This window comes from Mauremys mutica, chromosome 9, assembly GCF_020497125.1.
Source record: "Mauremys mutica isolate MM-2020 ecotype Southern chromosome 9, ASM2049712v1, whole genome shotgun sequence".
NCBI lineage: Eukaryota > Metazoa > Chordata > Testudines > Geoemydidae > Mauremys > Mauremys mutica.
The window spans coordinates 27,237,700-27,263,777 of NC_059080.1; the positions used below are offsets into that span (position 1 = coordinate 27,237,700).

A 26,078-nucleotide genomic window follows, 5' to 3' on the forward strand; every position below is an offset into this window, starting at 1 on the left:
TGGGAGTAATTGTGTAATTATATAACTGGAGTGACAAATTACAAATGTGAATAATAATCCTGAACTATATGCCTGCTTTCACAACTTTTCTGCACAAAGGTCTCTACTCATGTCAATGGGAGTTAAGAATGAGGAGCGGGTTGGATCAGGCCCATCACAATGAATAATTTGGGCCTAACAGTAATATGGTATAAGAAGAGAAATGATAAATACAGGCTATGAACTCCATTAGTACTGCAGAAGCCCCTTAACCTTAATTTAGTTATTCAAAAATATGAAATATCTGATGCTTATTTACCTTGTAAGGTCTTTGGAGCAGAGATAGTCTTTTGTTTGAAGTCTGTATAGCACCTAGTACCCTAGGGGCCCAGTTCTGGTAATACAAACAAACAATAATTAATAAGATTTTTTTTCTAATTTTTCCATTTCAGTTTGGTTTATTTCAGTTTATTTCTTTTCATGACTTGTGTTGTATGAATTTCTCTTTAAAGTCTAGATCTGTGCAAAGTGGCTGGATGTACCACTTGTCCGGAGGTTCTGAGCTCACTTTTCACAACGTTGTATTCTAACTGTTTAAAGAGCTAATGATTAGTGAATATTAAAATGGCCTCCTCTATAATTAATAAGAAGGCTTTCTCTGACAAAGAACATTTGTGGGAAACATGGAACACAATTTAAAAAAAAAAGAACGGTTGCTCCCCACTTTTGTAGTGCTGAAGAGAGTATGCTATTTAGACCCTACTCCATCTGTTATCCTGAATTCCTTCATGGAAACTTATCTTAGGTAGATTATTTTCAGGGCCTACTGTACTGTTGTCTAAAATATATAGCTTTTAACCATTTGTTGTGATGAATTGAGGAATATGCCAATGTATGCAGTTATTAAAAATCTCCTGGCACTTTTGGCAAAATTAGAGGCGTGCTAGCCAAATTCCAACTTAGGTAACTATACTCCACCTACCTAAAGTTTCCCTCATATTTTGAATCCTATATGCTATTCTTCAGTTTCTCTTTAAAAAAATGTTGTCTACTGATGTGGTGTAGCAAGATGGCTGTGTTTCACCCCAGATATGGCTGTGTTTCAACAGAATATATAAAATTGTAAAGCACTTTGGGATCTTCCTGGATGAAAGGTGCTATAGGATGCTATTTATTTATTAACTTTTCATTTTATCAACATTTACAGCATTTTTTAAATTCACTTCATGCTCACCTAAAGAATCCTACTGGTATTAAGTTGGAAAATTATTATTTATGATAAACAGCATCAATTCACACCCCACAATGCTCTCTGCTAAAAATGACAACGTGGAGCGATTCCTCTTTTGTATTATAAAAAAGTGTGATGAAATGATGATGTCAACATATTATGCTGATTCTGGATAATGATGTCATCTCTTTACTGTTCACCAGCATTTCATCTGTTTAACAAGCTGCCATCAGTTGTGCCTGAAAGCTGCTTATTGATATTTGTGGGGCTCATCATGGGAGGAATCATCTATGGCTTAAATGACAAGTCTCCACCCGTCATGGACAGTGATATCTTTTTCCTCTATTTACTGCCACCTATAGTCCTTGATGCAGGGTACTTCATGCCCAGCCGTCCCTTTTTTGAGAACATTGGGACTATTCTTCTGTATGCTGTAGTGGGAACGATATGGAATGTGTTTGGGATTGGCTTCTCACTGTATGGGATATGCCAAGTGAAATCCTTTCACCTGCAGGATATATCGTTGCTCCATAATCTCTGGTTTGGCAGTCTGATTGCTGCAGTGGATCCTGTAGCCGTGTTATCTGTGTTTGAAGAGATACATGTCAATGAAAAGCTTCACATTTTGGTTTTTGGAGAATCGCTCCTAAATGATGCAGTTTCAGTGGTAAGTACTGTCCCTTATGTTGGTATTTAGTGTACAGAAGAAGGATGGTCCTGTGGGTACTGCTAGCCTGATACTCAGGAGACTCACATTCAATTCCCTGTCCTGCCAAAGACTTCCTGTATGACCTTGGGCAAGTCCCTTGGTGTCTCCCTGTTCCTTAGTTCCCCAGCTGTATAATGGGGATAACAGCACTTCCCTACCTTACAGGGATGTTGTGGAGCTGCAAGCAGTGGTGATTACAGTAGTGTAAGCTTTTTTTAGTGTGGAATTGCACACATATAACTGTGTAGTATCTACAGTCTTTTCTCAGTAACATTCCCCTAGAGTCAATATGTGCACATGAAGACACTAAGATATTAAGAGAAAAAGTAAATGTGCGGAGAAGCCTAACAGGTTTTGTTTCAGAAACATCATCAATATTGAAATTAGACTGGCAAAACGGGCGGGAGGAGGCAGGGAGAGGGAGGGGAACCTTTCCATTGAACAAACTATAATTAAAAAGTAAAACAAAAGTATCTTGTTGCTACTATTATTGGCTACAAGAAAGCATGACTCTGGGGCTGAGCTGCCTCATCTTCCATTGAAATCAGCTGCTCTCAGGGATGAGTCATGCAGGAGGTCAGACTACATTATCATAATGGTGCCTCTGGCCTTAAAACCTGTGAATCTATAAAAGGTTCTTTGGAGCCAGCTCAGCATCCTGCAGGATCAGGCCTAAAATTATTTATTTAAAATGTTTTTATTGACACTGCATTGTCATAATAGGAGCAGACATGTTTTGAGAGGACAATCTGTTAATATTGTACCTTCTTCGTCTTTCTACTATGAACTAAACCCCAATCCTCTTAATAGTTACTTTATTTAAAATAACAAGAGTGACTTTCCTTTGTGTCCCATCTTCTGAGGAGCAAAATCCAAGCCTGGTCCCTGATTTAAAAAATTACTTATTTCATATAAAAGTTAATATAAACATTTCTCCACTCTAGTTGCAGAATCCCATTCCGAACTCATTTAGGGCCTGATCTAGAGCCCACTGACTTCAATGGGGGACTTTCCATTGATGCCAGAAGGCTGTGGATCAAGGTCGTAGAGTCCACATAACAGTGACCATGTATACAGTGGTGAGCTTTTACACAAGAGCAGCCCCACTGACTTCAGTGTACACCAGGGTGGGTAAAGACTGCACAATTTAGCCCTTGAATGGTGAGATCCCTGAGGTGGGAAACATCTTCACATTTGTAAAATGCTGAGCAGACTATCAGCACTCAATACATTATAGTAATAAATAAAGCTTATCAGATGAAGTGTCTATTGTTATCTAATGTGCTCACTCCTTTGTTTCTTGTGAGGTTTGGGTATTGAGAAATACAGGATTGGATCTAATATGCTGACTCAGTAATGCCAATTTTCATCAGGTGGGTTCAAAATAAGATTCTGCAGCTGGAGTCAGGCACTGCCTTTCATATTACGCAGTGTCTTTTATGCTGCATAGGGTACTCTTTTATACTGAAGAATTCTAGACAGGAAAACACTAATTTAAGGTCTATTTCTCAACAATTTAATTTCCTTGTAAATAAAAGGGAGAATAAAAAATCAGGACCTGTTACCCCCAATACTTCTACATCAAATTTGGGTTATAGAAATAGTTTAGCGTGAAATTGTCCATTTTAATCAACAGCCAGTACTTGCAGGAAGATTTTTAGGTCCAATATCTCTACAAATCTCCCCACTTCAGGAATAGTCAGGGTCTGTTCCAAAGCCCATTGATGTCGATGGAATAATTTGCCTTGACTTCAGCGGGCATTGGGTCAGGCCCTATCTGCATGCCAGAAAGTTGATACACCAGATTCGCCACTCATGATAGTGCACTCATTGCTTTCAGTGATTGGTATAAAACTGCTGGTATCATTGGCTGCATCAACAGCCAGATGTACAACCAAAATTTGACTTGATGGAGTTACTGTTAATGTTTAGGATTTTAACTGCACTGGCATGTGAGTAGAAGGAAGATAGTGAGAAATAATATGTATTTAAAAACTTTGATTATAGATACACAATATCAGTGTGTCTGGATTTATAATCCTTCATGGAGCAGCAGTAAAGGTAGGAGTTCACCTCTCCCCCACCGTTCATTCACATGAGTGAGGGGTGAGCTTCATAGTCTAACTGGAACCATTAAATTCAGATGTTCTATCCCACAGGCAAATTCTTATTGCTAGTTTCTTTCATATAACAAGTCTCCAGTGGAGACTTAGAGGGAGAAAATCTCCATGAAGATCTTGCAGAGCACCTCCTCTATATCATTCTATGGGGATGGTGGGGTTTGTCTCCCATGTGATAGGCCATGGAGAAACCCTGTTGTTCCCCGGGAGGTCTAGGGCAGCCCGTGAGGAAGCTGTATGCCTTTACACCTGACCAAGCTCCTGGTAGGGCCCCCCACATCCATTGAAGCCCCAAGAGCCTAGGCTTAGGATGTTTTATCTTTTCTTGGAAATCCTTGCAGGGCCATAGGGTAGATGATGTACTTATGAGGAAAACCCATTGGTAAAAAGAACACAGTGTCATTGTCACAACACTAGGGAAGCATTTCACCACATTGGCAGAAGTGTGTCAAACATTTAATGGTGTGTCTGTTGCCTGCGGTCAACTCTAGCTAATGTTTGTTTTTCTCTCTCTTTTTCCTTTTATTTTTCTTCTAGGTGCTGTACAAGCTATTTAGATCCTTTTGTGAAATGTCAACAATCAAAACTGTGGATGTGTTTGCAGGAATTGGGAAATTTTTTGTGGTTGGAATAGGAGGGGTCTTGGTAGGCCTTTTATTCGGGATGATTGCTGCCTTTACCACACGATTTACCAAGAATATCCGTGTAATTGAACCCCTCTTTGTTTTCCTGTACAGTTACCTATCCTATCTCACTGCAGAAATGTTTCACCTCTCTGGTATTGTGGCGTAAGTATATACACGGGTTTTCTTATTCTTGCAATTAATGCTTTTGGCTATATTCAGAAAAGAATCAGTCATGATTACATCAGCGTTGCTTAGTCTGAGATGTATGATAAACATCTATGTACTAAGTGAAACAAAAAAATATAAAAGCCTTTGAAATAATACTGGGACATAACCACATCGCATGCATTATACAATTCCACATAAATGGTGATATGCATTCTTCAAATGTGCTCTCATTTTCTGAGGATTTAAAAGACAAAGAAATGGCCTTAGCAGTGTTTCACAGAACAGAAGACATCTGACTTTAAATGATTTGAAATGCTAAAGGACTTAAGTTAAACAATAAATTTCAGGGTGTAGAGATCGCAGCCAGCTTGTGTATTTTAAAACTGGGAATCATAAATAGTCCTGATTATTAGAGCTGGACAAACGTCAAATGGTTCATCAGTTCAGTCAGGCATCCAAATGTTTGGCTACTTATTCAAGCTTGGTTTAGTGTCTTTGGTCTGGAAAATTTGCATGGTCAGTATGTCTGAGACTTCCTGTGCTTTGTGGTTTTGGCTGGGCCAGAACAGGCTTTCTAGCGGTCTTTTGAGTTCCAATCAATACCAGGATGTGAAGAGGTGTGCTAAGTGGTTGATTGGATTCTTTGAACATTAGAAAAATTTGAGTTTGATCTGGGTTTTGGGCAAGACTTGAGTCCATTCTAATTTTATTTCCAGTCATTTGCCCATCCTTACTGATTAGCTTATTTAGGTCTATATCCTACCTTTACTTTCTGGTGGTATGATTGGGCAGGCAGGATTGCTCATGGTGATTGGGATGACTATATGGTAGGTTGCACACTGCTTCTCCTTTAAAAAAAGGAGAAGATTGCACACCTTCCTCCAGCATACGTGGTATCTGGCCAAGACCTAGCTGCCTCCCTGACCAGCAGCCCTTGGAGCTGTAGCACTATCAATGCACAGTAGCCAGTCCCGTAGCACTCCGTTGAGTGTTCGGTATCCTGCCATACTGTTGCTAAGGTGATCAGCTCAGGTCCCACCACCATCTTCTCCCCCCAGCATGCCCCTGCTCAGCCCAGGGCAAGAACTGGCTCCTTGTGTTTTAGCTTAGTTTTTCTAGATCAACTCAATTCACAGCTATACTTTGCAGACCGTGAGTGTCACAAAACAGCATTGTTAATAGCTAGCAGACAATGGTATCCGCGATCACCAGTTTCCCTCTACACTTCGATTATGAATTGGCAATGTGCGTAATGACTCTTTGATTGTAGGTAGACAGATAGACAGGCGCACACCCACTGACCTTGATGCTATCATGCATGATCAGGGGACGGATTTTTCTTTCAGTTAAACTGATGTAAATTCAGAATAATTCCACTAACCTCAGTGGAATTATACCTGATTTCGGTGGCGTAACTGAGAGCAAATTCTGGCTTGTAGCGTAGCGTGTATGAACTAGGATGAGTGTGTAACTATGGGGTTGTCTAGATGGTGGGGTGATGCGCTCTATGGGGCTGTGATTTGTTACATGCAATGTCTTAACTGAACATTAAGTGGTTTGTGTAGACCAGTGGCTCTCAACCTTTCCAGACTACTGTACTCCCTTCAAGAGTCTGATTTGTCTTGTGTACCCCCAAGTTTCACCTCACTTAAAAACTTACAAAATCAGACATAAAAAAATCAAAGTGTCACAGCACACTATTACTGAAAAATTGCTTACTTTCTCATTTATACCATGTCGTTATAAAATAACTCAATTGGAATATAAATACTGTACTTACATTTCAGTGTATAGTATACAGAGCAGTATAAACGAATCCTTGTCTATGAAATTTTAGTTTGTACTGACTTTGCTAGTGCTTTTTATGTAGGCTGGTGCTTCTGCTGCTTCCCTTGACTGTCATCCTATGTTGTATTCCTGACTTTGGCCCTGATCCCTCAGTGAGCTCCATATGATCAGACCACTGTGCCAACATGAAGCCCTGCAGCCACTGGGACTCCATGCAGTCTCAGGAGTCAACCCATGCAGGATATTTGGAGATTCCCAACTTTTGTGATTTCATCACAAGTCTCTTGGTATTCAGTGGTTTTTGTAAAGTTCCAGCACCTGGAGTCATAGGATTACTGAACTGTCAGTAGAAAACCGAGGGATAAATAAATGTATGTTGTTCAACTTGCAGTTGATCAGCCCAATGCAGGGAGCGCTGGGGATGCCTTCTTTAGAAGGCAGTTGACCATACAGAAAGAAATTATCTTTTCCATAACTGAAAGTGCATGGGGAAGTGACAGCACTGAAAAGTCACAAGGCTATTTAAGAGGAACATGGTATTTGTTGAACTATCTATATCTACATTTTGTTTCTGAAAATATTGAGATAAATATTGCCAAGAAGATAAATGCAAAATATTGATGTCTGATCTACAGTTAAAATATGTGGATCCTTTAATAAAGATTTTTAAAACTCAGAAACTATTTTTGTTTAAATGTTGCAAAATCATTTCTGTACATTTGTTTCAGCATCAATCTAACAAAGAATTCAGGAGACTGATTCATCTCAGGAATGGAGACACCTTTCCTTTACAAAACTCCCCTACAAATCTCTGGGGAAGCTAACTGGAGCTATCAAGGTTCTTTAAGTACAGCCTTATATAGTAATTGAGAGATACTAGTTTTTAATTTGAAGAAGTTGACTTTAGGCTTTAAGAACATGATTAACTGAGGGCTAAATCCTTCAATCTTGAATCAGACACCAAAACTCCCACTAACATCAATGAGAATTGTGCCTGAGGAAGAAATGATTTAGCCCTGCAAAACTGGATCCAGTATTTCTACTGGACAAAGAGATCTTACCTTAGAATCAAAGACAGAATAGATGGAGAAGACTGCATGAGGTCATCCAGCCCGTCTCCCTGGCAGTGGTTGCAATCCGCTAGCTCTGACCCTGACTCAGGAAACGGACTCATCTAGTGCTGACAATCGCAAAAGTAAAGATATTTAGTATTTCCCTAATGACTGTAAAGTGCACCTAGACTCCAGTGATATTTGCCTTATAGACAACTCCAATATTGATAATACTGATGATGAGAAGAAAATGAACAATTAAACATCCAGTTAAATACAGCAGTATCTGGATGATCTATTTTGAAACCAATGATACTATGTTGTATATAAATAGGAATCTTCTATACTTTGCAGACTTTTGTTTCCTAGAATGGCCCATACAAAGCAATGTTTCAGTATTGTTGAAAACAATTATAGTTCATGGGAAAACGTGAACTAAGGATCTGTTATAGTATCATGTGACTGAACAGTGAAATAAATATGCTGCATAATCAGCATGAAAGGAGAAGGCATTCAGACTTAATGGTGTTTCCTTCTGTCACAGTGTACTGTACCCATTATAGAACTTATTTTCTTTTCTTTTTAATAATGCATTGGTTCTGGATCAAAATGATTGCATGGACAGCTAATTCCTTGTCATAAGAAATTGAGATTACAGATAGCAGTATATTTTAGGATTTAAATATAAGTACAAAGACGCTTATGGCTCATTTGTGTTTTCTAAGCCTTTTAAAATTTTTTGTATTGTTCTCTTGTTTTTAAAATATTTCCCCCATACTAACAGTATTTTTATTTTGTGCTTTGAAATGAACATCACTGCTGCAGTTTAACTTCATTGTTTTGCTCTGTAACTATCTTCACAGCTGGGTCAATAAGAGTTTGTTAATTACCTGCTGCTTAGCCAGCAGAGGGGGGAAGATCACAGGAAGATGAGCCTCATTTTGCTCTTGCTAACAGCAGTACAAACCAGGAATAACTATGTTGAAATTAATGGTGTTTTACTAGTAGAAGAGGACAGGCGGCTGGTGAGAGGAGAATCAGGCTCATTGGTTTTCCGTGGGTTGCAGAAAAATAGTCAGGTGAGATCTCATCTCATGGAAACCTTGGCCATTACTGCTGTTGTCATCCTTCTGTTCAGTTGTTGAAACACACTATTTGCTGCCCTTACAGATAGTGCTTCCTTCCCATGTTATTAATACTCAGTACAGATCTTCACATCCAGGCTTCCCAGTGGCCACATATTTCCCCTACTTAGAAAAATTGACAGTTTCCAACAGAAAATGGTCACATTTATTCCTGAGGCCCTCTCTAGTCTCACTGTGCACTAGGATGTGCTTTGCCCAGTGTTTTGGCAGTGAACACAGAAAGGACAGATGAGCTCCTCTCCCTGCCTCATTTCACTGCAGGGAGTTGCAGTTTAGAAGTGAAGGCGAAAAAGTAGTGGGTTTTTTTTGTCAATTTCCTGGGACTCACATATGAAATAAGGAAGGATGGAAATTACAGGTAAAATAAGACTTAAAAATGATGAGATTAAAATCAAAGGGAGGGAGGAGAAAGTTGGACAGAAACATTCTCATTCTCTCTCTTTTTCATGCCCATAGCTAGACTGTATATTCACGGGGAGCTGGCACACAGTTGTGACTTTGCCAATAAGGCCCAAACACCCAGTCAGAATGTATTTTTTGCAATCAGTGTCCAATGCTAATCTCCTCGGCAGTGTATACCTCCTTCCACACATACGTTTGTCATTCTGTGGCCCCTGTATTATATGCCGCATGACCACCAGCTGACAGCATGAACTACGAATAGAATGGACCAGCAGTAGCCAATGGCTGTTTGGAAAACTATGGAGTGGCAGTCACCAGTAAAGTAAAATTTAAAGTCAATAGGCTAGATCCTATGTAGATTACACCAATTTATCTCAGTGTAATGCTAGCAGCTTCAGGGGAGTTATTACTGACGTACACGGATGTAGATTAGAAGAAAACCAGGCCCTTTGCTTCAGAGAGTTGTTGTCAAAATAGCAATGGTGACCAGAATTCAGAAACTGATATTTGTCTTGCCTTCAGGAGTTCAACTGGTCCTTTAGTACAATGTGTTTCAGTCAAAGTAACATACCCTCCCTCTTCCCAGTGCTTGGACTCTTTGATTTAAATTGCTTTGACCTTCTGAGATTGCTAGGCTGAAATTATGCTGATTTGAAAAGCTGATGAATTAGGCTAACCACATGTATCCTGTAGTTTAAATAACCAATTATCCATGAACAATTAAAGGGTAAAAGTTTTAATTGGTGCTTCACACTTCTAAAATGACCTTGTATGTACAATACATGAAAAGGTAAAATGTTACTGCTGTAGTGACACTCTAATTTCCTCAGAAGCACAGTGGTCCCGTTGAAGGCCCTCTCTGTGTTCATCACCCAGCCTAGTGAATGTTCAGTAAGATTTCTTTGATATCAGTTGAGCTCTCTGTAGTCCTTCAGCTGATTTAAGGGGCCAGCTCCTCAGCTGTGGCCAAAGAACATAGCAGCTCAGGATGCGGATGGGAATGTAAAATGTGCTTCCCCCATCCTGGGTCAGTCCCTGGTGTAAGTTAGAGCAGCTTGCAGACTACTCGTATGCTATGCTGGCTGCCCGTGGCCCCAAGAGTCTGATTCAGCAGCCACGGATCAGCTGGATTTAAAGAAGCCGTCTTCACACCCCTCATGCCCAGCAGCACAGGAGCTGCTACCTCAAGTTTCTGTATTCTGAAGGTCTGTCCATACTGGGATGGTCTTCCTGTGGCTGACTATGATGGTTTCAGGGCCAGAATTCACCAGATAGGCTTCCCAAAGCATGAGAGAGCAGTGCAGAATCTGGGCAAATGTCTTTGTGTGTGATGTTCTCCTCCTCATCACAGGCTACTTCTCAGCGCAACCCCCAGTGTGTGGAAGCTGTGAAAGGGCAATAAATGCTCAGCTCATCAGCATTTTTCTATGTGCCATACTGATCTGTGAGTTAGAGCTGGTTTCTGTGGGCACATGGGGTGGCACGGGAGTGGAGTTATAAAAAGATACGATATACCGAAAAACACTGGGAAAGTTCTCAAGCTTTTTTTTTAAAGGAGTTCACTATTATGCTTTTAAGAGATCAAAATTTTATGGGCCAGATTCTGGCCTCATAGTGGTGTAAACTCCATTGAATGAGCTGAATTACTTCAGATTTACACTGGTGTAACTTATGTTGGAATTTGCTCCTATTCCTTTTCTGTAATTCTTGTCTCTTCGGTATTGTCTCATCATTTCCTTATGCTCCCTACTGCCAGTTTGCTGCATCCACCCATTGTCTCTGGTCTTGCACTTGGACTGCAAGCTCTTCAGGGCATGGACTTTCTCTTTGTTATGTGCTTCTCCAGAACCTAGAACAGTGGAGCATGATCCCTAACTGGGACACTAGGGCATCACGGTAATACAAATAACAGTGTGTACTGCAGGGAGCAATTTGTATTGTGTATAGGGAACAGTCCTGCTATGGCAGGGAGATGAACTTGGTTATTATCTAACAGGCCTTTTGCATTTCTAATATTTATGAGTCTTTGATTCCAAAAATTGAGATTAAGTCTTGATTAGAATCTGTCACTGTTGCACTGCTGATGGCAAATAGATGACAGGAAGTGGATATATGCAACATATTAATAATGATATGTAAAGCTACATTAAAAGAATGTTACAAAGTTGCAAAGTAAAACACTCAAAAGTTAGGAAATGCTAGAAATAAGGTGGCCCATGGAGGAGGTGCTAGATCTTCTCAATGAAATGTGTATAAGAATATTTTAACATAAGCAAGCCAATGTATTTTTTCCCCTAACCTCCTTCTGAGGAACAGCTGAACCTTTTTTGCTGAAATTTTCCAGAAAACATCAGCCTGAGGCAAACACCCAGGATTGAAAATTTCAGCCCAAATGGTTAAAGTTTGGCAAACTTATAAGGAACTGAAAGCAGGGTCTTATAATGGAAAGCGTTGGGCAACATTAACTACAGGTGCTGCTACCTCCCTACAATAAATGTAATACCTTAGCATTTATTTATTAAGGGCCAGATCCAAATACCCTTACTCACACAGAGTAGTCTCTCTCTGCACAAGTAGTCTCATTGATTTTTAATAGAATTACTTGGGGAGTAAGGTACTACTTAGTGAGTCTCAGCGTACCAGAATCTGACCCTAAACTAAGTCTTACGTTGTCTTGGAAAGGCTATGATATAATTTTTGCCTATCTAGCATGTTCCTCCAACCAACCTATGTACCATATGTAATTTCTTTATTTTCTTTCCTCAGTATTATTGCTTGCGCCATGGGCATGAAACGTTACGTGGAGGCGAATATCTCTCTAAAGTCTCACACTACAATCAAATACTTTATGAAGATGTGGAGCAGTGTTAGTGATACCCTTATCTTCATCTTTCTTGGGGTCTCTACCATTGGAGACAACCATGAATGGAGTTGGTCTTATATTTGCTTTACCGTCATTTTCTGTCTTATTTGGAGAGCACTAGGTATGGTGAAAAAATGGTTTTTCTTTGTGGCAATGAAATGTACAATCTTGGAGTTTATTATGTATCTCATTTAAGAGGAGTGACTCTGAAAAGTACTGGTTGCCTAACATTCAGAACATAACCTTTAATTCTAACTGCTGGTTCATTTAGTACTTCCCTTTGTATTTCTATCATGTTTCCAGTTCACTTTATTGCATCCTTCAATGGAAAATGTGATTGACTCCCTTTGTTCCTGTATTGGATAAGATAAACTGGTTCTTGAGCTAATAGGGGGGATCTTGTTTTTGGAGCTGATCATCTTGAGCATGAATCGTTGTCTCTTCTTAACGTGGTTGCAGGATTGGCTTGGACTTAGGGTGACCAGACAGCAAGTGCGAAAAATCGGGACAGGGGTATAGAGGGGAGGGTAATAGGAACCTATATAAGAAAAAGACCCAAAAATAGGGGCTGTCCCTATAAAATTGGGCCATCTGGTCACCCTAAACTCCTGATAACTCAACTCCTCTAGAGTGTATTCAAGAGCAAATGCTGTCTTAACTGGAAGAAATAAGTCATGTATTGGCTTGGTTGCATGTGAATCATTTCCCTTAGCTGGGAAGGTGATGGACTGGATGTTATGTATAACCAGTTCTCTCTGCTGGCTGAGCTAATGAGCTGTATTATTAGCTGGTGAAGCAGAGGCCTGTGTTTTGTAGTGAAATGTGAATCTCCATGCGCATCTATGCAGCTGGGCGATCAATCCAGTGTCCTTATACACAATGTGTAGTCATCTCTTACAGTAGATGTGGGATGGAAGTATTTTAAAATGACAGTAGTAACTGTACTTAAACCCAGGCCAGATTCTGCCTGGCCCTTATGTGGGTACAGTGGGCAGAGAGCATGTGAGAAGCCCATTGCTTGCTTGTTTGGTAACAAGAATTCCAGTTCCTGCACTCACAGTAGCACAGGGACTGCACCCTCCTACTGCCCTGGGGCTTGCTGTGTGCTCCAAAGAGGATAGGGAGGATGGAGATCCATGACTCCATCCATCTGCGCAGTGTCCAGCAGACCTGGCTACCTATGCAGGAGGAGCAAGCTGTATCCCATAAAGGGACGTCACAGCTGGCACACAGGATCTCTCTGTCCTGGAACTCCTGGGCCATTCTGCTTTCCTGTGGAAGAATGTCTTCCACTGAGCTAGTATAGAAGATCACTGGGGCTTTGAAATGGAGGCGGCCAGCAAAAATGTGAGAAGCCTGGGGTTTGGTAAAGTTTTGAGTTAACATGTCTAAGAACATAAGCAAACAAGGGAGCTGCAGTTACATCAAGATATTTTTTGGAGAGGATAATCCACACTCTCTGCAGCACGGGAGGGAAATGATATGAACCAAGACCTCAGCAGCTGTAAATTCTCCTGTAGGAACAGCTGGGAAATGTTAGTGGGCAAATGGTATCCTGGAAACAGAGCAAAAGTGGAGATTAATCTAGGCTTCAGAGCTGAGCACAGCTGTGTTCAGAATAAGAGTCTGTGAATAACAAATAGTGGATGAACACTTCCCTTGATGGTGATGTGGAAGCCCCATGATTACTTTTTCTCTCATCTTATATTTTTAAAGCAGAGGGCTAGACCTCTCCTTTACTCAGCAACCCTAGGATACTCCCAACATTACTTTTTAAGGGATTCTTCCTTGCCATAAAGGCACACAACACATGCTCCTAGCCCAGAGTTTGGAGACAATATATAAACAAATAATATGCAAATATAGAAACTTAACATATAGCCTAGTATTGTGCCCTATTGTTCTATGTCTTTGTTCTGGTTTCTTTACCTACCTGGGCACAATGTATAGGAATATAGGAAGAATTTTCCCTCTCACTATGGCCACTCTTTGCTCCGTAAAAGCCCCTTAGCCAGCAATAGGAGAATTCCCCCAGTGTAGTTATGGAAAACACAGGGTCCCTTGCTAGTCCCAGGATGTTGGGGTGCACCATGCTACAGCAATTCTGAGCAGCTCTGGCTGTCTGTAACTTAGAGCAGCTCCTTCAGACACCTAAATAATGCTGGGGACTCGCCAGCCCAGAATTCTAACCATGTAAATGTGGCTTAAAGCCTTAAAGTGAGGAAGTTTACACTGCTGCTGCCCAGGCATTTCCTAAGCTGTAGCTAATAAGAGGATTTTCCATTTGTGGGTTTGTCAGTCAGGCCCCTTTCACAACCACTTCAATTCAAACAGACAGTTTGTTAGAGAAACAACACACCTATTTTCACATAGAGGCATGACAGCTGTAACTCAGGCATGCGAGGGAAAGGTTAGCCATTTCAATGGGCAAGGTAAACAAGAGCCAGGCTCTCCCCGTCACTAGCTTATAAACACACACCTGAGAATACAGAGTCACTCCTGGGTGGGGAGACCAAGATCAAGTTCTAAATGGGAGGGTAGGGATAGGCCCCAAATCCTTTCCTAACACACTTGGAGTTGAAAATTATCATCTTAAATCCTGAAAAAAGGCCGTGCCCGAGATATTTGCTGACTTTTACAGTAACTAGACAAAAACCAGACCACATGTAAGCAGGTGCAACCCCCAAAGACATTGTCCAGTGTTTGTAAATGGTCAGGAAAATGGGTGGAAGTAGTAAAGAAGTGTAACTTGCACTGATTTGACATTCAGGGAGCATGATTCTCCACTGCCCTGCACCACACGGAGTCACTGACATCTGTGCAAACTCGAGGAGGGGTATTTGACAACCACTTTGCACAGGAGGAAAGGACCCCACAATGGGGTGGAGAATCAGGCCTCTTGATACTGGGATTTAACCCTGGAGCCCATAGCTACCGTGCAGTCTCTTTTCTCTTCTAGGGATGCCTTTTATAACTTAATCTTAAATTAATGTACAAAGTTGTCACAAGCATAGTACATTTTTGAGAAGAAAGGTGGCACCTAGAATTTGTGAAAGCTGCTTCATAGGGTGTCTGTTTACAAACCACTAAAGCAACCAGAAATACCTTTGTGGTTAAAACTTGACCTGAAGTTTAATAGGCTCATCAAACAAATTACTTAAATTGGATTCTCAGTGATTAACAACAAGACATGGCAGGATGTGCTTTATTGGCTATTAACACATGACTAGATTTGCTGTTAATGACTAAGTGCCATAAATGTACCTGGAAGCACATTTATTGGTTAATTATGCACACCCTTGAGTGTTTTACTATGAGAAAAATGATTTCCTTTGTTTAAAATGTTCATTTTCAATGAAATGAAAAAAGCATTCTGAATTATTTGGATTCCCCTTGTTTGAAAATAGCTCGTGGCAGGAGGGTAACAAACAATGTCAGTAACAAGCATTAAAGCACCTAACAAACTGCTCTGGTGTTCCAAGAATAGGCAGTAAACCTCAAATTCTCTATTTACTTATCACATTACTGGAAAGGGTTTAATATTGTAAACAGAAAGAGCAAAGAAGAGATGACATCAAAATCAGCCCTGGAATAATTAGGTGTAATTCCCATTGATTTCAAAGGATGCTAGGTCCACATTCATCCAGGGCTGAATTTCATTCAACATTTTGGTCTCTGGCTCACCTATTTACAATATTTAGGGTATGTCTGCGCTTGGAGCTCAAGGAGACATACTCACACTAGCTCTCATCAAACTAGCATGCTAAAAATAGTAGTGTAGTCATGGTAACTCAGGCAGGGGCTCGGGCTAGCACCCCCGAGTGCGTACCCATGGGGACCTGGTGGGTTTGTACTCAGGATGGCGAGTCCCTCCGGCCACTTACCACTACTCATGCTTCTTTTCTTTTTTGTAAGAACCTTTGTTGCTGTTTTTTCTTGCAACCTGAGGACACTAAACCTGAGAATAAAGCTATTGTGAAAAGGTCTTTGTGGAGAGAATTTTTTGATGTTATTGGAGCAGCTGGGCCCTTTCCACCAGGTTCCAGGACCTCATCCCACTAGTGGAGCCACTCTGATTCTCTCGCTTATGCTGCACTAAATCAGGAAGCCAGCTGAGTGGAGTCACTACTGAAGCCAGCTGAGTGGAGTCACACTGGCATAAGTTGGAGGAGGTCTGAAAAGTGCAGAAAAATGAAGCAATTGCGTGGGTGACAGCAGCTCCCAGGGCACCAATATTTTGCCATTCTTTAAACAAGTTAGAATTTTCTGCTATCTGTTTGTTATGGTGCTTCTCCAAAAGGAGAAATCTTTTGACCCAAGTAGTTAATGATACTCTACAACTTCAACCATATGACTATATGGATGGAAAATGTATTCATTACTAACCACTCCTACTTAAAGATGGCACTTGAAATTAATTTGAGTGTGAATTACTGGCTGTGTTTGGCTCAGGTCTAGTTGTGAAATACATTTCTATGTAGTATTTTTTCAAACTAAAAGTGTTATTGTCAGTTAGATAGAATGTTGAAAATGAAAACTGGAGTTCTTGTCATCATCTGCTCCTCTTGGCCTTAATTCCCGGGCGCTCCTGGAGCTGGGAATACATCATTGCCACAGTTCCCGTTAATTATGTTCTCTATCATTGAATATTCCAAGATTTCTTGTCTTCTCCAAATTGTTCCTCTGTATGATAGAAATTGGTTATTCCTAGGGTACATCTACACTACCCACCCGGGTCGGCGGGTAGCGTTCGACTTCTCGGAGTTCGACATATCGCATCTCATCTAGACGCGATATGTCGAACTCTGAACGCGCTCCCATCGACTCTGGAACTCCACCACCGCGAACGGCGGTGGCGGAGTCGATGGGGGAGTCGCGGACTATGCTATTCGTGTAGCTGAACTTGCGTACCTTAGTTCGACACCCCCCCCCCCCAGTGTAGACCAGGCCCTAGTTACCAGAAGTGTGTGGGGAGGTGTTTGTATAGTGTTGTTTTTAAAGTTTATTTCCCAACAAATGAGGTGGATGATGTCTTTAAAACATTAAAAAATAAAAAGCTGTAGTGATGTGAGGGGGCAGGGGAGATAATTCATGACCCTCTTATGTCATCAATTCTCAAACTAGCCATTAATCTTAAAGATTAATCTTCAAGAAATGAAATGTCCAGGGTCCCTGTTGTTATTGCTTAATTATAGTCACTGTTTCAGAGTTTAATGGCCTGATTCTGATCTCATCTGTACAGGTTTCATTGGTGTAAATGGAGTAAGGCCTGATTTACACAGGTGTTAATAAGGTCAGAATCAGGCCCTAGAAGTTTAGAGCCACATACATGTTTCTTTCTCAGTTTCTGTAACAGGGATATTGTCAGATTAACAGACCCACAGTGTGACCTACTGCAACTTTTTGCTTCTGTTTAATTGCAAATGATTATCAATTGCATCACTTGCTGGGGCACCTTTCATAAACTTAAAGTTCACACAGTATTACTCTCTATGAATTAGAGACTGCCAAATACACAAGTTTAATGCAATTACAAAACAAAAAATATTTTGTGTACCCTGGCAGTTGCTTAAAACCAAATGCAGTTCAAAAGGTAACCTGTAACTAAATTATTAAAATAAACCAAATTGCCAGTTTGCCCTTGGGAGAGTATTTATCACCCAGAAAATCCAATCATTAATTACCAATTAGAATGAATCAACTACTGTTTAAGTCAATTCCCAGGGTCAGTTCCCATATTATTATACTAATGAATATGAATTCTTGGACCTGTGCATTTCTGTTAATATGAAACAAAGAGTGACTTTTAAAATATTTTTTTAAACCGCCATCAAAACAAATATGTTAATACACTGTATTGTATTATAATAGTTTTATTTACTACTCAGTTAATACTTAGCACTTATTCACTAATACGTGGCTCTAACTTGTATATTTTAGGAACACCTCAGTGATGGCTATGTACATAAACTAAAACTCTGGGTCAAACCTCATTCTTGTTCTAAAAGGAACCCCAGTTTCAAGACTAGATCTTGATGGCACACAAAGTTGATAGTATCCAACATGGGATATTACCAAAAGATCAGTCTAACGTCTTATAGGTCTTACAAGACCTACCAACTGTGGCCATTCAACACTGTTTCCTGTCTCCTCCAAGTCAGACGTAACTGGGTCTGGATTCTTAGCTATTCTGGGGCTAGTACCAGACAGATGGAAACCCAGTGGATCTGGCCAGTGGAGGAGTGTAGTATATTACCAAATTCTTCCCTGCCCTATTCCTACTGATGTGTAATTTGTTCACAGTGTAATAGCCACTTATTTTAATGCTGTGTAAGTTCTCTTCTTGTTTGCTAATTTCCCATCTTCTTTCCTCCTTTAATAGGGGTTCTTGTATTGACTTTCTTCGTGAACAGATTACATGTGAACACTGTTACCAGCAAGGATCAGTTTATTATAGCATATGGGGGTCTTAGAGGTGCCATCTGTTTCTCTCTGGTTTTCTTGCTCCCTGACTTCCCTAGAAAGAAGCTCTTCATTGCTGCCACAACTGTACTTATTCTCTTCACTGTCTTTGTACAGGTAAGAATACTATCAATATGGTAGAATGCCTATATCAGTCCAATTATTACGTAGTGCATGACAGTGTTTTTGTTTCAGATACATGGCTGATGCTGACACTCTTTAGATTTAGTGTGGACTCTAATTGGACAAAAGAACTGAACATAAAGCTATCAGACCTTTTCTTGTATCGGGTGTACAGAGGTTAGAATTCTTATTGAACGAGGCAGGAGTTGGGAGAATGTGTCTTAAATTTGTGTGGTTGACAACAGTTGCTGAGTAACACTGTTAGGCCTTGTCTACGTGAGTCTTTTCCATGTTGACAAACCCCATCTTTGCACTGGTGTAGCTCTACCAGGGGTAATAAAGGTGAAAAGGTTAGTAGGAAAAAAGCTAATGTAGATATCCCTTTAAAGCAAGGCCCTTAGGTATTTTACCAGGAGCAGAACGAGCACCAAAGTAAAATACACTCTAGGATTTGATACCCGATTAAGGAGAAAAACAGGTGTTATGTTGGGTATTGTCACAGGGCTGCCATCTCAGAGCACCCCCTCCTGGCATGGGATGACCCTGCAGAAGCTTTTACCTCAGTTTCGGCGGAGGGTCCCTCGCTCCGGCTCAGAGCGAAGGACCTCCCGCTGAATTGCCGCAGATCACGATCGCGGCTTTTTTTTTTTGGCTGCTCGGGGTGGCAAAACCCCTGGAGCCGGCCCTGTTCCCAGTTCCCTGCTTGTTGTACAGGACAGAGGCCACAGGGGCACTCCCCAGTGCTTCCTCTTACTCCAGTGGCTCTTTCTCCCATTCCCCAGCTAGTGGCCTGTTTCCCTATTCTCATGGAGTGCCTGCAGAGCTTTCTGCTCTCTGCATTCATTCTCTGAGGCAGCAAAAGCCCCACATCTGCTCTTTCTGCCCTGACTCATCCAGATTCCCCTGCTCTAGGGCCCAGGTGCCCTCTCCTAAGCCCTCTGAGCATCAGCTGACCATCACAGGTGCACCAGCCTTTTCCCTCTTAAAAGGCCAATGCTGTCCTGTGAGAGGCATATTTGGATTTTGTAGTAAGATGGAACTTTAGTTAAACACTCCTCCAGACAAGGTCAATTCTCACTACACCAGGGGAGAGAGCAAAGAAATGGAAGCATTCTAAACCCACTTAACACTAAGGGCAAGATTTTAAAAAGTAACTAGTGATTTTGTCAAGTATCAGAGGGGTAGCCGTGTTAGTCTGGATCTGTAAAAGCAGCAAAGAATCCTGTGGCACCTTATAGACTAACAGACGTTTTGCAGCATGAGCTTTCGTGGGTGAATACCCACTAGTGATTTTGAACATCTCAGTTTTTGGAATGAGACAACTTAAAGGGGCCTGATTTTGAGTGTGTGGTACCGATTTTGAGAGGCTCAGTACCTTCTGAAAATCAGGTCTCTTTATGATGCACATGACAACTGGGGCAATCAAAATCACTAGTCACTGGAAAATCTTGGGGGTTAGTATATATGTCAGAGATAGCTTCACATACATACAAAAGGCAGGTGTTAGCACTTTATGATGTTTCATTGAAAGAAGGCCCTGCCCTTGTGATAGCTTTAAATTGCCATATTGTCTAGCATTGAAAAAAAAGATCGGGGTGTGTGGCTAGTTATATAAGTAACAAAAATCATAAACAATCAAAATAATGGTTCATTTCTGTCCAGTTCATGGAAAGAGTGGATTTTTAAGGAGTTTATTATTCCTCAAGAATAATATGACAAATAAGATGATACCACGTATGTTAGCCAAATGCTCTTGTCTTACAGCCCAAGGTGGCTCAAATATATTAGCTTGCTAGTAAGATAAAAAGATAGAAACTGAGTTTGGAAGCATTCTGACTTTATCTAGATATTTTGTAATGATCAGAAATGGAATTATGAAGAAGAATCCAGTGAGCTAATTGCACAATCTCTATCTCACAAATGATGTAATGTTTCATAGATGCTTCTGATTAAGGTTCATAATTTATTTCCATGTTTATTTAAAGTGAGGTAAATTAGAGAATCCGCCACTAGTTGTCATGCACTGAAGTTAGTCCTGCTCCTGTTCCTGCAAATCTGTGGATATCTGCTTTATATCTGTGAATATCCGCATTCATGGACCAGGTTTGTGGATCGCGGATGGGTGCAGATCCAAATTTTATATCTAGAGCTCTGCAACTCTGTGGATATCCCCTTTATGATGTGGATGTGGATATCCGTAGACCATGTTTATGGATTGCGGATCGGATGTGGATACAAATTTTGTATCCAGGCAGTGCTCTACCTCTTTAAATCAATGGAAGTTTCATTATAGACTGCAAGAGAATGGGGATAAGGTCCCTTGAATTTTAAGAGTAATTAAATGGCCCTTCTATTAAACAGGGGTGCTGGAGGAATTTGTATAGTGGGAGTACTGAGAGCCATTGAATCAAACTGTAAAGCCTGCATATAATGAAATCCACTTCAAGCCAGGGGGTGTGGCAGCACTCCCCACATCCCAAGTTCCAGCACCTATTCTGTTAAATGATCTAATTTGACATTGAGATTCTAATGGCAATCTTTTTTAAAACGTTAGTTTCAAAATACTTCTATCTATATGCAAAAATAATGATGAGTCCTTGTGACACCTTAGAGACTAACACATTTATTAGTCTCTAAGGTGCCACAAGGACTTCTTGTTGTTTTTGCTGATACAGACTAACACGGCTACCACTCTGAATTCAATCTATATGAAATTACTTGCTTATATGTTTCTGTTTTACTATATGTTGTTCTCTCTTGTTTACAATGTCCCACTTTTAGTTTAAAATGATTTCTAATTCCCCGTTTGTATATGTAAATGAAGGTCAAAGATTTCCCATCATTTTAGTGTATGCTAATACTGAAGGTTATTAAGACCCACTTTGATTGTAGGGTCCATTTATAACTTGTGTGCTTCCCTTTAAGGAAAAATGCACATTGAGAACATCTCTTGGCATTCAAGTGCCATCTAGTGGTTAAAATATTCCTAGACACTTTTAGTTTGCTAAAGATTTTGGCCCCGATTCTCTGTTGCCCTGCACCCTGTGTTGTCATCAAGCTGCAGCAGCAGTGACTCCATAGTTGCAGCAAGGTTCCTGGTTAAAGCCCAGATTTCATACCTCCCTAAAATGCACTTGCACAGTTAGTTCATCTTGAAAACTGGTATGTCAGGTCAGGGCCCAAGGTGAGTTTGTGGTGCAAATTTGGGATTATCTGGTCAAGGAACTCCCAAAACTGTCCTGTTTTTAAAAGTACAGGGTTAGGTTCAGGGCCTTTTTTCTGCATAACTGCTTGTGGGAAGCACATGATGCTGATACTCTTGCTTCCTGGAATGAACATAGCCTTATCTTCCCACCTTCCCCCATTCTATTGGCAGAGTTGGATGAGCAAAGCAGCACAATAGATCCCAGGACAGTTTTTCTGCATGTATCTATATGGGGCAAGATTCAGAAGGTCAGTGAAAGAGGTGGCACCATTTAGTACAGCTCCATGGGGACTTCTTGCACCTGTGTGCACAAGTTCCATACAGATTCACCAATCCAATGCCTGCCCTCCTCCCTCCACCCATTCCCCACCCTATAGAAGGTTTGAAGCAGCTGTTGAGGCTTCTGAAGCCACATTTAGAGATGCAGAGTGGCTTCACTGCTGATCTACACCCGGTGGGAGAGAATTTCTTCCACATGGACCCCGCTGAACTCTCCAGCACACTGCTCATGCTCAGGCTGCATACGAGGTGAAGATTCACACTGGTGTGTTTTACAATTGACCCCACACAGCATAGCTTCCGTGCCTCCTCATATTTGAAAAGATCAATTGGGCAAAACCAGTAATGATCTTGATATGGCCATGTGACTGGGCCTGGAGCTGAGTCAGACAGGCAGCTGGATCTCTATTGTGGAGCATAATTTTCAATCCTATCTGGCAGACTGAATGGAGTGAGCGGAGGCCAGGGGGTGGGAAAAGGGGAGTTGGGTTCAGGTTGACAGGTTTTAAGATGCAAATGTGGGTCAGAAATTGAAAAGATCCGGTCACTTGGCAGGACCGCTCCTGCAGAGAGACTCTGATTCCCTGACAAAGATTGCTCTAAGGCAGCGGTTCCATTCCGCAGAAGCTTCGTAAAATAATTCTCAGGATGGTGGAAGGGCTTTTGTGTAATCTCAGAGCTCAAATGGTGATGTCATCTCCATGCGAAAGGGTGGGACTCCCCTGTGGGTATGTGTCAATAGAATGACCCTTTGACCTTGAGTCATTCAGCAGACACTTAATATTCATGAAGACTAGCTTGATTCAAATTCTGGGTACCTGTGGCATCATGTAGTAGCGACAGCTAAAAGAATCAGAAACATTAAAACTTGCTTAAAGAAACAACAACCTCGACATGCCCCAATGTAGAAAAAAATATAAAAATGATAGATCAGATATTAAAGAAAACCTTTTAAAAACCATCGAGTGTAAATTGATCCCACACCTTCTGAAGTCAACAGCAGTGTTTCCAGTTACATCTGTGGATGCAGAGCTGGGACTGGAATGATTACTTCAGTGTCCCAGCATTCTTCATAATGCATTTCACCTTGGATGGAAGGGGGAAGAAATAAATGATTTAAAAAAATAACATTCATGGCACTGTTGTTTTTAAAGCTTTTTCTTTATTGATGTACATCAGCAGCTTGTATTAACAATGCTGCAAATCCTGACCTCAAGGAGAGCTTTTGTGTGAGTAAAGACTGAGTAAAAACTTCAGGGCATAGTGTAGTTGGCCTTGATACTGGTGCAGAGGGGTAAAGGGATGTGCAAGGAATCTTGGAGGAGCACAAATTGCTTCTTTCTCTTGGAAGGCCCCAGTGGATTATTTGGCAATGCCTTTACTAGACCTAAAACATGATCTGTAAGCAGTTAGGTGTGGCCATGCCTGGCTATATCCATGCAGTATATAACCCAGTCACAATGTCTATTTTGGTCTATCTGAACCTGTGGCAAGAGTATCTTCATCATTCCTGAATTTACACAGCAGGAGTGATCGGTAATTTTGTGAAATTTTGGGGGCAATTGACAGATGCTCAGTGCTCCCAGACTGGCCTGATGTATGCCACTTGCACCATAAAGTCCTCAAAAAAGCCTTTGGTTTGTCTTGAATGCAACAAAGGAGTTTCATTGTTTTTTTCTCTGTGTCTTTAAAAACTAAATGCCATGTTCTCCATTTATAGTTCACTCTCTCTGCCTAGTCAGACCATGACCTCCCCGGTGAAATTGCCAAGAAGAAACTGTTTAATTGTGAAGGGTTTTGTTTTGGGGTTTTTGTGTGATGTGGACACATCCATTAGCAACTGGATTGACACCAGTAATACATTTCACACAGGTTATATACAGCCATCAATCAGTACTAAGGCCACGATCCAGCAAGTTTATCCATGTGGCTGCAGGAGTCTACCCCCGCCCCATCCCCCCATCAGAACTCTGTTGAAGTCAATGGGGCTCTGCACAAGCACAGGGGCCTGCTCATATAAAACAACACTCAGGATCAGAGCCATAGAAATCTCTTTGTGTGTTGGGAGTCATGGTCACAGAACTCAGTACTGTCAGTTTAAAATGAAAACAAACCCAGCTGATTATCCAGCAAAAGACAAGAGGCCAAATTACATAGGCGCTGCTTAATTTGCAATATGTGTTATTTCTAAATTTGTAAGATTTATATTATTTACACTGAATGTTGATGAATTCTGTATTGACATTAGTGGTTAAAATGACACATTAATTGTTCTTGCAATTAAAGCTGTCCTCCGTGCCAACTCTTGTGACATTCAAGAGAGTCATGAGCATCAGCTACTGTATCATTTTTGCTGCAGGCCTAACATAGGAAAGTAATTTCTTAAAGTGGCAAACTTAAAAGATATAATGGATTGTAATCACAGTAGAACTTCAGAATTTCTCATTCATGAGTTCCATGGAAAGATTTTTTTAAACTTTTTTCCCCATCCCTCACCAGAGTCACAGATAAATCACAGACGCTGACAGTAAGACTTCTGCAAGGTGCTCAGAACTGTCATCAGTTAACATGTTTACATTTCAACTAGACCTCTTTCTACAAGACATGCTAGCGCTCAAGCAGAAGTTACAGGCTTTACAGCTGGGTGAAATTTGTCATTGGAATACTTTATTCACTGAAACAGGAAGTTTCAGGGTGACCAAAACTGTTTAATGGATTCAGGTTGAATTTGGCAAATAGTTTTGACTGAATGAAAAATGAAAAAATGTGTGGGTTTTTTTTTAAATCACAATGATCTGTTTTGACATTTTTGAAATATCATGCTTTGACTTTTCATTTGGAAATGACATTTTCTTTCTAAATTTAGCTAGATTTGTTTGATTTTTTTTGCAAAGGGTAAAAAAAAAACCCACTTGAAAATGTAACACAGTAGAATGAAAAACATTTTTTTAACAAAATATTTTTTGTACTGAAATGGTTTAAAAAAAAATCCTTACATGAGAAAAAAATAAAAAAAATCAGTTTCAATTAGACTCTAAATGTTTTATTTTTTTCCAGATTTTTTCAGTTTGGCCACCAAACTGAAAAAATCAATTAATTGTGCAGTTTTCGTAGACTTGAGGCAGAAATTACTGGGTGAAGTTCTGTGACCTGTATAATGCAAGAGGTAATGCAAGTCCCTTTAGCCTGAAAATCTGTGAATGTGTGAGAGGACTGGAATTGTTAACATCACTTGCTTGTGGGAAAATAAAGTTTTTTGGGTTGCAAACAGGTACAGAGTTTTTCACAGACAATGGCTTCACATATTAAAAAGAGCAAAAAAGCTGAGGAGAGAGACTGGCCCAAAGAACTCTTCTCATTGGAAACAAGTGAGGATTCAGCATCAAGAACTGGGTTGCTATGCTAATTTTGTGTTGACGTTGGTGATGCTGTTCAACAGCAAATTTTCAGCACAGGCTAAAAGATACGTAACTAGAAAACATGCTGGTCCTTTGAAAAGTTGCTGTGTTGTAAAGAGACCCTTATTTGTGTGTGTGTCATTATGTGCAGGGAATGACCATCCGTCCTCTCGTTGACTTATTAGATGTGAAGAGGAAAAGAGAAAGTGCGCCCACGGTGGGGGAACAGATTCACATCCGGGTAAGTGGCTCAGCTCTTTATGCCTAGCCAAAGGGTGGGTGTGATTACAGCATTTCAATTTGCTTTGCTAATAGGCCGGATCCTGCCAAGCAATTTGCCTGTGAAGACCCTTAAGTCCTTGCAGAGGCCTATTTAGTTCAGTGGGGCTTTCTGAATGCAGATTCCTTTTCAGGCTCAGGGTCATACGAAGGTAGTAAGCTCTGCTATTCTTATTACAGTAGCACACAGGGACCTGATCAGGGTGCCATTGTGCTAGGTACTGTATCTGCCCCAAAGAGTTTACAGTC

The 26,078-nt window shown here is 40.7% G+C and overlaps 1 protein-coding gene across 1 annotated transcript in view; it reads left to right on the plus strand.

Moving 5' to 3' along the window:
* LOC123377530 (sodium/hydrogen exchanger 2-like) overlaps positions 1-26,078 on the plus strand; it is a 54,967-nt gene that overhangs the window by 1,090 nt on the left and 27,799 nt on the right. The window contains exons 2-6 of the mRNA XM_045030566.1: positions 1,414-1,877; positions 4,577-4,827; positions 11,987-12,204; positions 18,466-18,662; positions 25,702-25,791. Coding sequence (XP_044886501.1) covers positions 1,414-1,877; positions 4,577-4,827; positions 11,987-12,204; positions 18,466-18,662; positions 25,702-25,791 — 1,220 coding nt within the window. The remainder of the gene's footprint in view (positions 1-1,413; positions 1,878-4,576; positions 4,828-11,986; positions 12,205-18,465; positions 18,663-25,701; positions 25,792-26,078) is intronic.